General features: G+C 38.4%; 1 protein-coding gene across 2 annotated transcripts in view; it reads left to right on the top strand.

Annotated features, from left to right (window-relative positions):
* LOC134791407 (mitochondrial dicarboxylate carrier) overlaps positions 1–15,822 on the top strand; it is a 53,286-nt gene extending 37,464 nt beyond the window's left edge. Inside the window, exons 1-6 of one of the 2 annotated variants that reach the window (XM_063762429.1) lie at positions 4,045–4,197; positions 4,568–4,740; positions 6,288–6,400; positions 9,296–9,435; positions 12,074–12,281; positions 12,918–15,822. In XM_063762429.1, the coding sequence (XP_063618499.1) occupies positions 4,572–4,740; positions 6,288–6,400; positions 9,296–9,435; positions 12,074–12,281; positions 12,918–13,157 (870 nt within the window). In that variant the 5' untranslated portion in view covers positions 4,045–4,197; positions 4,568–4,571 and the 3' untranslated portion in view covers positions 13,158–15,822. Of the gene's footprint in view, positions 1–4,044; positions 4,198–4,567; positions 4,741–6,287; positions 6,401–9,295; positions 9,436–12,073; positions 12,282–12,917 lie in introns of those variants that run through there. The other variant, XM_063762428.1, reaches the window with a different exon arrangement.
* Positions 15,823–15,939: the final 117 nt, after the last annotated feature.

Below are 15,939 nucleotides of genomic sequence, written 5' to 3'. Positions count from 1 at the left end.
AGTTTGTGAACTTTGACAAAGAGGTAGAAGTGAGTTGCGCGAATGGAGGTAAGGTTTTTGGAGAAGGTTTTGGTATTGTAGAGGATGGTTCACTTGATATTAGTATCAGCAATGTGATGTATGTACCAGACTTGTCTTCAAATTTACTTAGTGTGAGCAATATGGTCAATACTAAAAATAAGGTTGTGGTTTTTAATAAAAAAGGTTGCCAAATTTATAATTCTGATGAATGTTCTATAAATGGGCACCCATGTGTAACCGGAAAGCATGATAGGGGCATTTATAAACTGACATGTTCCTCGCAGGCAGTTGCACTGGCGTCTACAATTGGAAACGAGATGGAGCTTTGGCATAAAAGGATGGCGCACTTGAGTGTACGTAACCTGACTTTATTGAGAGACAAAATGGCAACAGGGGTGAGTTTTTTAAACATTACTAACTCCAAAATGGACTGCGTAGCCTGCTTGATGGGCAAGCAGACTAGGCAACCATTTAAACGTAACCAGGCTACGAGAGCTGGAGAGCTCCTTGAGCTTATTCATTCGGATATTAGCGGGCCAATGAGTGGTAAGTCTATTGGGGGTCATAGGTACTATATAACTTTTATCGATGACTACTCGCGAAAAACTTTCGTATATTTTCTTGAAGCTAAAAGTGAAGCGTTTGAAAAAATAAAAGAGTTTATAAATTTAGCAGAGAGGCAAACAGGAAAGAAAGTGAAAGTAATAAGAACTGACAATGGAACTGAATACGTAAACAAGAGAGTGGATGCCTACCTCAAAGAACATGGCATAAGGCATCAGCTAACCATTACATACACGCCTGAACAAAATGGTGTAGCCGAACGTGCAAATCGGACGATTGCCGATAAGAGCCGCGCAATGTTACAAGAGGCAGGACTTCCCGTCAGTTTTTGGGCCGAAGCAGTAAACACTGCTGTATACTTAAAAAATAGAAGTCCTACTATAGCGGTAAAGGAGATGACGCCAGAAGAGATGTGGACTGGACGAAAGACAGATCTAAGTCATCTCAAGGTCTTCGGATGCAAGGCATATATGCACATACCAGATCAAAAGAGAACCAAGTGGGATCCGAAGAGTAAAGAGCTGGTATTTGTAGGATATTGCGAAGAGTCAAAAGGGTACCGGCTGATAGATCCTTCAAATGGAGAGCTGCATAGAGCCCGAAATGTAGTATTTTTCGAGAACCAAAAATATGAAGGAGGTGCAAGGGCTCATGATCCTGAGAAGAAGCAGCACGTTACAATTAACCTAGAAGATCATGTACAGCAACCGGTAACTCCACAGCAAAGAGATAATGTTCAGCAACGGGAAACTCTACAGCAAAATGTTCAGCAAGAGCAAAGGGTTCAGGTAGAGAACCTGGAGTTAAATGATGGAGGTCATGATGCTCATATTGAAATATCTGATTGTGAAGAAAACTGGGCTTCGTCTGAAGAGAGATCAGATGAAGAAAATAGAGATATATCAGTAGAACTTTTACCAGCTGAAGAGAATAGAGATACACCAGTTGAACCTTTAGTGGAAGAAAGGAGATATCCACTCAGAGACAGAAAACCTGTTCAGTTACCTGATTATGTAACCTACCAAGCGACATCAGAGGTGGATGATCCGCTTACAGTGCAAGAGGCATTATCCAGAAAGGATGCTCAACAATGGAGAGATGCGATTAAGGAGGAGCTTGACGCACTGAAGACAAACGGAACGTGGATTCTAGTAAAGCCTGAACAAGCAAGCAACGTTGTTGATTCCAAATGGATATTTAGAATCAAAAAGGAGGCGGGGAATAAAACTCGTTACAAAGCTCGCTTGGTTGCACGCGGCTTTAGCCAGAGAAAAGGCATAGATTACGACGAGACTTTCTCACCGGTAGTGCGACACAGTTCAATGAGACTTCTTCTAGCTTTAGCGGCTAATCTCGGTCTACAAATTGATCACATGGACGTAAAAACCGCGTTTCTAAATGGAAGTCTTAATGAGAGAGTCTTCATGCGTCAACCACCACATTTCGAAGAGGAAGGGAAGGAAGACTACGTGTGTCTTATCCAGAAATCCCTATATGGACTTAAGCAAGCACCAAGATCGTGGAATTTGAAGTTACACGTTGAGCTGGAGAGCCTTAACTTCAAACGATGTAAAAATGAGTCGTGTGTTTATATAAGAAAAACAGAAAAGGACACGATAATCCTAGCTGTATATGTAGATGACATCTTGATACTATATAACAACAAGATTGAGATGGAAAATGTTAAAGATGGACTGAAGGCAAAATTTGAGATGAAGGATTTGGGAAAGGCCGAACTGTTTCTTGGAATGCGAATTAAACAAGAAAACGGAAATATCCAAATCGACCAAGAGGAATACATAGACAAAGTCCTTCGTAGGTTTAAAATGGAAAACTGCAAACCAGTTAGTACACCAGGAGTTCCAGGCCAACGTTTTCAGAAACCACAAGAGCCATATACACCTGATGAGAGTATACCCTACAGAGAGCTGATAGGATCACTGATGTATATAGCTGTGTGTTCTAGACCTGACATAGCACATTCAGTAAATTTTATGAGTCAGTTTTGTAACTACTATGAGGAAGTTCACTGGACTGCTACAAAGAGAATACTGAGGTATCTTAAAGGTACGAAAAGCATGGGACTCAAGTACTCCAAGGACATGACATACGGATATATACGAGGATTTGCCGATGCAGATCATGGTGGAAACCTTGTTGACAGAAAGTCATATTCCGGCAATGTCTTCATGATGGCAAAGGGAGCCATTTCATGGCAAAGTACCAAACAAAGGAGTATAGCTTTATCAACAGCTGAGGCTGAATATATGAGCCTATCCGAAGCTGCCAAAGAAGCCATATTCCTTCAAAGGTTCCTTACAGAAATTATGGGAAAAGAGGAGTCGCCCATAACAATACATACGGACAGCCAATCCGCTATGGCAATTGCACAAAACCCAGTGCAACATCAGCAGACTAAGCATGTTGATGTTCGCTACCATTTTATTAGAGAAGCAATCGAAAATGGTGCAATTTCGCTGGCGTACTTAGAAACAAAGCGAATGGTTGCTGATGTCTTGACAAAAGCCGTTGTTAGAGAGAAGCATGATTTTTGTCGTAGAGAGATGGGTGTGTGTTAAAGGTTGTTCGTTAGTCAGAGTGAAAGGAACCAGGAGTGTTTGGATGAGGATAGGATGTCTGAGGGAAAACAATTGAGGAGGAGTGTTAGAGCAAAGAGGCCTAGGCAATTGTTGACAGACTGGCTGGTTTGAATCTTGAAGGATGTTTGAATAGAATGTTATGACGGTTCTCTGTTCGAGAAAATAATATTGTCAGCGGAGGCTGTTTTTATTGTAATTGTATTATTTTATTGTGTTGTATTTGATATTAAAGTATTTCGTTATACACAGTGTTTTCAGTGATTAGTTTAGTGTGAGAGGAGAAGTTCTCACATATATTAATTATCCATTAGCATTTCAATTATGTTTATGTTTACCGAAGATATTGAAGCTTCAATTAATCGCTATTTCGTTCCGCTGTGTAGCGTTTATCGATATATAACATGATTAAAATCGACTTTACACATCCCTAAAGCAGCACACATATACGCTTTTATGCACACATACACAGCCTGGGCGCATCAAAAAAGGCAACACTTGATTTGAAGTCCATCTTGTCAACAGTATGGTTGTCCTTTTTTGACAAACGGCATTTTTAAAAGAGCGAGGAGATAGAAATGATACTAGTTGCTGCGCCGTGAAAGAGAACAGAGGGCCTACCGCGAACCACGTTCGACGTGTTGTCTCTCTGTCGCACTTGTACATTCGTACGTAAGTGTGACAGGGAGGCAACACGTCGAACATGGTTTGCGGTAGGCCCTCAGAAAACGTTGGGCCCTTGAGCTGTGCGCATGACATGTGACTGTCAAACTGTCACTGTCAATGTCAAGTCAATGTCAGGTCAGTTGATAATGTGATTGTCCACTCAGCGATCTGCACGCTTTCCTGCAGTTTAGTTATAGTATTTATTGAATTAATTATGTGTTAGGCTAGAGATATGGAAGTGAAAAATATAACATTACACAACTCATCATCAAGACTGCCCTGAATCGGAACATCAGCCATAAATCCGTATGATACTCGTGCACTTATTTTCCTGATAAGATATTCAAATGTAAGTGTAATAGATAGCACGCGTTTGCCGCTTTCAGTTTTGCCCTGAATTAAATATTTTTTTCATTTTATTTCAAACATATTTAGATAACATTACAATCGTAACCAATGCGTCATGAAATATAAATTAACAGCTTAAAACTACACAACAACAGTTGGCAATTAATTTGGTTTAATTGAATATACACGGAAATGAATGAGCACCGACATGGCCCAGGAAGCATAGGCCACGAAAACGTATTCTCCGGCAATCGGCCCAAATATTCAATTCCTTAGATAGTAATGAAAACATGCCAAGTGCACAATTTCTACTGTCGTAATAATGACCTCGGAGAATACGAAACATGATACCTTTTCAATATTTTTTTTAGAAAAATGTCTTCAGAACCAGTCAAAGTTTCACGATGGTATTTCGGAGGTTTGGCTTCAGCGGGGGCAGCCAGCATCACTCACCCACTGGACTTGCTCAAAGTACAAATGCAAACACAAAAAGGGAAATCAGATTCCTTACTCAAACTCACTGGAAATGTTTTAAAGAAACAAGGTACCTAAGTTCCTTTAGTCTATTTAACCACTCTAATCCCATGGCTTGATATCAGGTCAGCGAAGACATGACCTTTTGTACATCTCATCAAATATATTTTTTTTATTAAAACAAAGATAAAATTTGAAAAATCTATAGAAATGATGTATCAGATAAATTTTCAAGCCCTAGAAGATTCTAACATGTGAATTTGGCTATTAACTTTGTCAGTAACATACCCTGTATGTTGAATGTAGATAGTTTTCTTTATGTTATGTTGAAGAGAGAGACATTACCTTGAATGTTAATAAATTGCACAAGAGTGATTTTGTTATGCGTCAACCTGATCAAAGGCAAACAGATCGCGATATTAAATCTGTCCTTGTCAGGCTCGTAAAATCATCCAACTCGCTGGGGGTAGTTGGCATTAAAATTTATAACAGCCTGAGCCGTGAAATAAAAGAGGCGGCTTCTTATGAGCTATTTGTTAAAAAGTTGAAAGATTTTTTGATTGACCAGGCTTTTTTCACGGTAAAAGAATTTTATTGTAAATTTAATGTAAAATGAGCAAACGTCGGACTATAGCGGGCAGTTTGAGGGCAAGGTAAGATTTACAAAAAAATCTTAACTTACGAGTATTATAATGTACCTACACTACATACTAGACTACATCTACACTACATCTTACATTATAATGTACCTAGTATTTGTAACATAGTTAATTAAATTAATTACCCGTTATCATTTATTCATCTTTAATGTGTAAATACTCTTTGAAGTGATGACTGATAGCCCACTGAAGTGGCCACTTAAAAAACAAATAAATAGCTGACATGCGTCATTATGACTGTTGTTCATGAATGTAAATTAAATCAAATATAACACAGACTATTCAATCTTATTTTTATTTAAAATTTAAAGGATATAAAAAAAATAAACACCTAACTAACGTACAGCTTTAGAGCCGTGTTCATAGAACTTGACATGCCCAGTTAACTCATTTGTTCTGTTCTTTTCTCACAGCTGCAATTGTCTGAGTGACGGATAAAGCCAAACGAACTTTTTCGCCATTTTAACTTATGTGTAGTCCAAGTACGTTTATAAATAACGCAGTTAGTTGCTATGATATTTGGAATTTCACATTATAAATACTAGGTACCAAATACTAAGTACAAATACTCGAGAGTGAATTGATTGATTTGCGAACCTTACCTATCATTCTGACATGCCACGAAAATGCCCGCTGGAGTCCGACGTATGAAAATGAGTCTAGTAATATTTTTTGACATTTGTATTTTTTAATTTTTAATTTTTTGTTAGTTTTATTGACATTTGTATATACCACTATTTTTGACATTGTATATATTATGTACTCTGACATTTGTATATATTCCTTTTTAATTTGTGTGGATTATGTATTTTTAATTTTATTGTGTAAGTACCTATTGTATATTTTGACATGTGTTTTTTGACATTAAAGATATTGAATTGAATTGAATTGAATTAGCATTGATCACTGAAGTCCACAATTAATTAAATGTGCTACTAATCCAATTTATATTTTACAGGTATTATGGGCTTATACTCCGGCATATCAGCCTCAATCACACGCCAGCTTAGTTACTCCTCAGCCCGTTTTGGAATATATGAAGTTTCTAAACAGTACTTTGCACCAAAAGATGTATGTTATATATTAATTTTTATTACGTAACTAAATATGAAATCGTAAAAATTAGTGAGCCTTGACAAAAATCCAGGCAGGACAATGAGAGGAAGATGATGATTATATAAAGCTAAATATGATTAATACTCATAAAGGGTATAATAGTATCCTCCTAAGACCCAGAGTCATTTTTGCAGTTTTAAATTTGGAACCTTCTTATATTCTATTATAGTTCAAAATTCGATTTTAATTTGTTTTTTTTTAAAGGAACTCGGAACTTATATGTACCTATTTATCCTATACTTATGCAAAGATTTTGAGTAATGAAATGTATCATGCTGAATAAGTGTCCATTATTTAACTATAAAATATAAATATATAATGGTTTTTTCGAAATAATAACTACATACCTTTATTGCCAAAATGACTATAATACTAGTATTATATAAAAACTTTTACAAAAAAAAAGAAAACCGACTTCAAAAAGGATAAAATAAAATATAGTCCGTTTTTAAGTATATGCGTTACTAACTGATATGTTTGAAGTCGGTGCCAAGCCAAATTTGAAACATACCATGATTTTAGGGCGATCCGGTAACAATGTTTGCCATAACAAGGATTGCCTTACACGACAGCAATTATCATACTTTCTCTAGATACCTAAGAACCCACTGTCAATCCACCTTGGCGCAGTCCGTACCATGTTTGTTCTAGTATAAAACCAATGCGATTGCCGATATGTTTTTTAAACAGCAATTTTTACTAATTTTCGAACTGTCCATAGTACTCAGGTGTGGGATTGGGACTGAGTTATTTCCCGCCTCTTATCCAGAGAACTTGATTTCAAAATATAAAACAATTCAAGAACCATCTACAGGGCTTTAACTTTTTACCTGCATGGCAAATTTCACCAGTTTACATGGCAGTTGTTTAGCTGAAAAGGTGACAAAGAGACAGACAGAATTACTTTCACTATTATAATACCTATTAGTACAGTTGTAATGTGATTTATAGACATAAAGCTGATTATTTTTGACCGGTATTGTTACTATTTGTCTTGGCACCGACTTCAAACATATCAGTTAGTAACGCATATACTTAAAAACGGATTATATTTTATTTTATCCTTTTTGAAGTCGGTTTTCTTTTTTTTTGTAAAAGTTTTTATTTTTCCATTTTTAATTGTAAGGCATTGTTAACAGCTTATGAGTGACGCGTGACGCATGAATGAAAATAATAATGATGCGTATCACTAAATTCGTAATCATTCCTGTCACTACAGTGCACAAACACAAAATCCATCCTCCGCCCCGCCACTGACCCAATCCCTCAACCCCCAGATCACTCAACCTCACAGCACATCAACCCCTGATCACGGAACCCCTCGACCCTGAAGCCTGAACCACCAACCCTTCAACCGCCATTTCCCGACTCCTCAGTAGCCTTACCATAAGTCTAACACTGACATATTAGCTTAGCGTGTGCGTAACTTACTTTCTATGCGTCTCGCTCGTACTGGCATCCTATTAGTGCGAGCGAGATGTATAGAAAGTAAGTTACGAAGACGATAGCGAAGATGTAGTGTCAAACTCGTGGTAAGGCTACAGTTGTACTTCATCAAATGGGTTATTAACGGGAGGAAATGTTTGAGTTACTATAAAAAACAACGATGTCGCCATACTCGTACCTTTACAAATTGAGGAGTTCCCTCATTTCCTTATGAATTCCGTCACCAGATTATAACCAACAATATTATGGGAACACCTTGGAGGTAACTTCGTTCAAACAAAAAAATAATTACTCAAATCGGACCACGGGTTCCGGAGTAATCTACACTTATAAAATCATCATCATTTATCATCAACAATCATCATCATCAGGTCCACTCCATCAAATTAGTGGTTTTTAAGAGGAAATGCTTGATTTGCTTAAGACAATACCCAAATCACCATACATGTGCCTTTAAAAATTGAGGAGTTCCCTCAATTCTTCACGGATCCCATCATCAGAACAGCACCAGATTAATGTGGGACGCTCTTGAAGGCAGTTCCCTTCAAACAAAAAAAGAATTGCTCAGATCGGACCACGGGTCTCGGAACAATCGCTGAACGTCGTACATTTTAAGAAATCGTCATGATTATCATCAAAACAATCATCATCATCATCAGGTCCACTTCATCAAATTGGTGGTTTTCGAGAGAAAATGCTCGAGTTGCTTAAGAAAACACCCAAATCACCCTACATGTGCATTTAAAAATTGAGGAGTTCCCTCAATTCCTCATGGATCCCATCATCAGAACAGCACCAGATTAATGTGGGACCACCTTGGAAGTACCTCCTTTCTAACAAAAAAAGAATTACTCAAATCGGCCCACGGGTCTCGGAGTAATCGATGAACATACATAAAAAAAAAAAAACATAGCCACAACCGAATACAGAACCTCCTCCTTCTATGAAATGGAAGTCGGTTAAAAACATATATATCATACAATTAGCTATCAATTAATGGCTGTATTTCTGTAATCAAAAACTATGTATTTATACAGCAGAATTTTAGTTATGTCAATAAAGTCCAAAAAGCTGCCTAGTTCTTACTCAACATTATTATTGGTAAATTCTGCAAATTATATAGGCCTTTAATAATACTAGAGAATTTGTTCTACTAAGTAACAGTATTTTCACGAAAATATCGGACACCTATTTTTTCGTAGAGACATAGGAGCGTGTCATATATTTATGCGCGCATCATAGTGCTTAAATATTATTGCAGGGACTACCTACCGAATTTGTAAACCTCATATATTATAATATAATAGTCTTCTAGGATAACCGCCTGTGTGTGCCATTGCTTGCAAGCAGGAAACTGCTTGCAAGTAGTACATAATTGATAATTATTGAATGTTTATGTTTCAGGGCAGTGCTTTACCTTTCTACATGTCTGCATTCCTAGCTGGGCTGGGAGGCTTGGCAGGAGGGCTTGTAGGAAACCCCGCGGATTTAGTCAACGTACGCATGCAAAATGACGTCAAACTGCCTAAGGATAATAGACGAAAGTAAGTAATTAATCTAAATTTTACATAATATGTTTGTCTTCTTAATTATCCCAATAATTAGTGTCTACACCAGTTCTACGAAATAAATTACCGGGTACACCCCAAACCTCTGTGAAATAGTCAACGAAAAAGCAGTAAGAAGACTTGCACTCGTGGTGTTTGCACATGACGCATGCAGTTGGAGCAGGTAATGGTGCCAGTGGCGGATTTTCCCTAAGGCCAGGTAGGCCCGGGCCTAAGGCGGCAAGATATTAGGGGCGGCAAATTGTGACAAAAAATTCGCTGATGACTAAGGCCCACTTGCACCATCCCACTAACTCGGAGTGAAGCGGATAAACCGTTAACCCAGCCTCAAATTGTACTGGTAAGCATGGTAACTCCAGGTTTAACCGGTTAACCCCGGGATAGTGGAATGGTGCAAGTGGTGCTAAGAGAATTAAGATGATAACAAGAAATGTTCAATGCATCAGTACTACACTCGGCGTCACGGAAATCGCACACCCACGGATTTTTGTTTCAAGCCGTTATAAACCTTATGTTGTTGAAGGTAAAGTATGAGTGTGTGGGATCATTTTAAAGAGAATTTAACCCTTCATTTAAAAACAATGCAATAGTTACTAAAGAGTAAAAAAAAGGCACCTTTTTTAATAAGAAATAAAAATCGTATATTCATGCAAAAAAATCAACAAATTAAAACACAATAAAATCAACAAATATCGGAATACAAATGCCTAAAACTAAACTTAAAACCTAGTGTTGCCTCCTCTGGCCTTAATGACTGCCTCCATGCGAGCCTTCATGGACCTCACGAGAGACACGACGTATTCTTGAGGAATAGCATCCCACTCTTCAATGACGGCATCTCGAAGCTGTTCCAGGGTCGCAGGTGCAGGATTACGTGACCGCACCTTCCGTTTTAGCTGATCCCAAAGGTGCTCTATGGGATTCAGGTCCGGACTCCTTGCTGGCCACTGCATGACGGTGATCCCAACCTGATCAAGGTAGTCCCGAACAATCAACGCTGTGTGGGAGCGGGCGTTATCCTGCATGAATGTGAATCCAGGATCGACAAATTCGGCGTATGGAACCACATGGTCCTCCAGGATCTCTGTGATGTACCGATGAGCAGTCATGGATCCCTGGCCTCGACCACCACCAGTGCGGGAAACACAAACGAGCTCGGTTTTGCCGGCGAGGGAAATGCCACCCCAGAACATGCAGGATCCTCCTCCGTATCCGACGGTTTCTTCAAGACAGGCCTGTGAATAACGTTCCCCTTGCCTCCTGTACACTTTTCTGCGCCTATCGTTGCAGAACAGGCACACCCTGGTCTCATCGGAGAAGAGGACAGCCTTCCATTGGTCGACCGTCCAATCCTTGTGTTCGCGAGCAAACTCACGTCTGACTCGCCGATGCTCTGCCGTCAATTTGGGACCCGTAGCCGCTCTATGGGGCATGATCTTCTTCTCCCGCAACCTTCTTCTTACTGTAGAGACACTCACCACCGTTCTCCGAACTGCTTGCAGCTGTTGCTGCAGCTGGACAGCGTTGAAGAAACGGTTCCGCAAAGACGTCGACACAATAAAGCGGTCGTCTCTTTCGGAAGTGCAGCGTTGTCCTCCGGATCCAGGCTTCCTGGTGAAGCTTCTAGTCCTCTGGAATCGATGAACTGCTCGGAGAACTCGGAAACGGCTTATGTTGAGTTGCCGAGCAACCGCAGACTGCGTCATTCCTGATTCCACCAGGGCTACTGCTTGAGCTGCTTCTGCTTCCGTGGTATCCATTTTCTTGGGGTGTTTTCTTTCTCCAGCTGTTCCGGTGTGACCTCTGTGAACTCTGGATACCGAATGACCCATATTCCACTTTTACCCCCCCTTTTAAACCTATCCAAGGTAACGCAACTAGCGACCCTTACAACGCGTATTGTAGGTGTTCTTTCAGAACGCCGTAATTTCGTGATTATTATTATTTTTCCCAAAAATGCTTTACTCATGTTTTAATGCTTATTAATTGTGCTTTTAAATGATGTATATATTGTGAGGGTATAATACATATGATAAGAGCTATATTCGCTTAAAACAAAAATCGGTGGGTGTGCGATTTCCGTGACGCCGAGTGTAGTTTGTCATGGGCAAATAACTAGAGCAAAGTGCTACATGCGCAAGACACCGTTGTACTAACCATCCGCGCATTTTCCTGCTTCAGTCGCGTCCCGTGGGTTTCTTGCGCCGGTCATTGTTACATGCTGCAGACATTGCAACCGCACACTTCTTTGTAGTGTTGTTCACGCGATGGATATGATATGACACCGTGTGCAACCACAATCAGTTAGGATACCATCGCCCACACTGTTAAGGCCTGTCTCCATATTGCGCGGCAAACTATCGAACATTGGCTCGCGAGGCAGCCGCGTGCAATGGATAACGGGTTGGCTCGCGAGCCAATGTTCGATAGTTTGCCGCGCAATATGGAGACAGACCTTTAGCTGTACATCGGTGGACCTTATGCCTTTTGTAATAAGGTCCACCGATGTACAGTTAGGAGTGTTGCTGTTTGTGACAGTAGTATGGCCTTTATAATCCATTAACGATACTTGACGATACAGACTGAAACTATGAAACATCCTACTTTTTTACAGTTACAAAAACGTGTTCCACGGGATGTATTCCGTGGTCCGGAAAGAGGGAGTGATGCAGCTGTGGGCCGGGGCCAGCATGAACTGCAGCCGAGCAATTCTGATGACCATCGGCCAGCTCTCCTTCTACGATCAGATCAAAGAATTGCTTCTCTCCACTCCGTACTTCGGGGACAATGTCGTCACGCATGTCACATCCAGTCTTTGCGCCGTAAGTATATTCGCGCGTATTCTGTCGTAATTCCGTTATATAATACGTACCTCAGCGAAATGCTAGTTACGTAATCTATGAGGCCAACAGCGCTATCTACTTTAATTTTTAATTAGCGGTTATACTTTTTTGCACTAATTTCTGTGTCTGAGGAGTAAGGAACAATTTGAGCCTGAGGTTATTATTTCTGATTGTAAAGGCTCATTTAGACGATACGAGAACTCGCATGCGAGTTTCATTACATTGCGGTTTTTGTTCGGTCTGTTGAATTGGACCTAACCAACAGTCCGCAATGTAACTAAAATTGCATGCGAGTTCGCGCGCCGTCTTATTCAGCCCTAATCTAGACTATCTAGACACGAATCATTAGTGTATTTTTAGTTCACTGTGTATTTGTCCAATAACGCCGATACCTACCTCATTATTTTGTTGTGTATCCTTCTAAAAGATATTATTTTAATTTGCTAAACAGCTTGTATGAAAACTTTAGTCTTTATTAATTCTAAAACATCATCATATTAGTAACATTCTTCAATACTCTATTCCTACATTTGCATACATTTTAGATAAGAAACGATAACGTAATCTCGCAGCCTGAAATAAACATGTTACATAAGTGTTATGTATACATTTCAGGGTGGTATAGCAACAACGCTAACACAGCCGGTCGACGTGCTCAAAACAAGGGCAATGAACGCGAAGCACGGAGAAGTGAAAGGTCTGTTAAGCCTCATAGCTAACACGGCCAAGGAGGGACCCATAGCGTTCTATAAAGGGTACATTCCAGCGTTTGCGCGACTCGCACCACACACCATTCTGACATTCGTGTTCTTAGAACAGCTTAGAATAAACTTTGGTTTTGTCAAAGGGAATTAGGTTTAATTAGTCAATGCTGCGTAGACAATTTTGCAGTCTGGCCCGGGAGATCCTTTATGGTTTTGATAGAATCAACTGTGGACGAATATGTTGAAATGCATTGGTATTTTGATATAGGTTCCTGAATTTTTCAATAAAACATTGTATATGTGACTGCTGCCATATGGGTACGATTTCACAATAAAAAGTGAAAATTAGGATTACTCTGAAATATTACGGCGAAGATAACTGCATTTCAAAATATGTACAGTTAGACAAACTTCTGAAAACCGTGGAAACTTCCAAGACTACAGGCTGTTATTCCTAGATCTTGTAGATACTTTTAGGAGCATTTAGAGACATGAAAAATAAAAAATATCAGACTATTTTTAATCATGGATAAGGGTAAACTATTGTATCCGAATTTCAATAGCAAATAGGAACAGTGACTATGAACGAAAGAATCGAGAAAATAGTATTTTAAAGTTCAAACTAAAGTAAGTAGCCAGTTTGTTTCCAGTTAATCAATTTATTTATTTATTCCGTACCTAGTTCTATTCTTCCAACTTTAGCTAGTCTTCCCGACGTACCCATTTTTGCTCACAATCGAACCAAATACTTTATCTTTATGATAATGCTTACCATGTAACAACTTATGTACCTATAAATCGAATGTACAATAGTCAATAAGGTATTTTAAGGATAATTCAAAAGTTTCTATTTTATTTATTTGAGCATAAGTACCTGCACTAAATCATACTATTAAATTATAAATTTCCTATATTATTTTTATATACCTTACAAATATACAAGATAGATAGACACGGACGAGTTATGTCCGTTTAGTTACTTCCATAGAATATATTTTGTACCTATTATTTTATATTAGACTTACAAGTGTCATCCATCACAAGTGTTTAATATATCCTGCCGGTAGCCGTACATAAACTATCTATACTCTATACAAACAACAACACTTAACTGACCATAAGTAGACCTTATGTCTTTGGAATAAGGCTGACTGTCAGTTAATAATGTGGACGGCGGTACCTGCCAATCTATGTCGCAAATATCCTGCCTAATTATGTTAGTCAAAGTTAGCAGTTATAAAGAGACATTCATTTGTAAGTAAATGGTATAATTTTACTTGATAGCCCTTGTGAAAAATAACTCTATAAGAGGCTATATAATATAACTAGGTATAGTTATTATACTGTATGTACCTATTAATTAATAACGTTACTTTGCTAGGGTACTTAGTTCGAATTATACCTAACGCACGAAGTTACCTACAGCTCTGTCAAACGGGGGAAAACTAAAGTATTCATTTGCGAGTTGTCCCAAGTCTTGTGAATGTCATATTTACTTTTCTAACAATCTCGTGAACACGAAAATTGATTTTCTATTGTTTAGTCTACACTGTGTTTGTGTTGCACAACGACTTGTTGCCAGTTTAACCGTACTTTGTAGGGTTACCGGTGGTTTGTTAGGTTACAGATGTGAGATAGAAGTTTCACTTTTAAAATAACACTTGTACAGTCTGTGCTATCAAAATCGCTGCCAACTTAGCTTGGTCTAACTCTATATTAGGTAGGTACATACAGACTCGCTTCTTCAATTCCGTTACCAATATAAGGTTCCTATATTAGGGTTAGGGTATAGGTTGATTTTTTGGCTAATTTCCAAAAATTAAATAATGAGAGTTGCTAACGACTATTGTTAACACGGACAGGCTTCTGCAATTCTACGATTGGCTATTTTGCGTGAGAGACTAGTGCTATTAACCACTATAAAAGTTGTATGTGTGTTTTATTTAGTTTATTAAAATGTGTGTAGTGGCAAAAAGAAATAATCTATAGAATCAATCGTCACGGTATGTAATTAATGTAATTATTTGCACAGTGACACATATATTTTGATTACTTTTCGTGCACGTGCACTTAGGCATTTTATTAGTTTGACGTAAGTTTTGAGTTACTCATGTTACCACATAGTCTGTGCGGACAGAGAAGAGTCGTAGAATGTATCGGATCCCATACATTTCACGACTCTACTCTTTCCGCACAGACTGTTACAAATGATTTGCGTTATTTTTTTAATTATCTCATAAAAGTGTAGGTAAACTAAAAACCACGTGACGCAGTAAGGTACAAAATGTGCCCTTTGGCCGAAAGGCCCAGCAATACCTACAATCTTATCAGATAATAAACAAATTGTCGCAAAACATATGGGTTAAGGTGATAAATTAAAGTAATAGGGATTCAAGTTCATTCCTGCAGGTCATTTCATACTTGTAAGTAAATATTTTTACGTTAATTAATATCATGTTTAGTTATGTCGAATGTTTTTAACTTATTCTTGTTATCATGTTGGTAGAGTTAGACCAAGAAAAGTCTGCAGCGATTTTGATAGCCCACGCAGTGCAAGTATTATTTAACACGTCATAATTTCATAGACGTTTGACGTTTAAAAAAAATAACACTTGCACTGCGTGAGCTATCAAAATCGCTGCAGACTTGGTCTAACTCTACACATTTACTTTGAAGTTGTTTTATAAAAACACATCTAAGAATAATATTATTATAGTCTAAGAATATTTTGATTCCATTGTCTGTTAATGGTTGTTACTGAAAACTTACAAAGTTTAGCTGATATATGTTGAAATATATGTGTAATGATTATAAAAGTATTTCATTTCTTCAACTGTCATTTAATCCGAGTTCCGAAGAATTCCAGCTATGTCATCAGGATCAGTTTAGTATAATTACAATCTACCTGCATTGGCACAATGTTGAATTTCGTT

Source organism: Cydia splendana, chromosome 6, assembly GCF_910591565.1.
Source record: "Cydia splendana chromosome 6, ilCydSple1.2, whole genome shotgun sequence".
In the NCBI taxonomy this organism is placed as follows: Eukaryota; Metazoa; Arthropoda; class Insecta; order Lepidoptera; family Tortricidae; genus Cydia; species Cydia splendana.
Note: the sequence above shows the minus strand (reverse complement) of the source record. Positions and strands in the feature narration are given on the sequence as shown.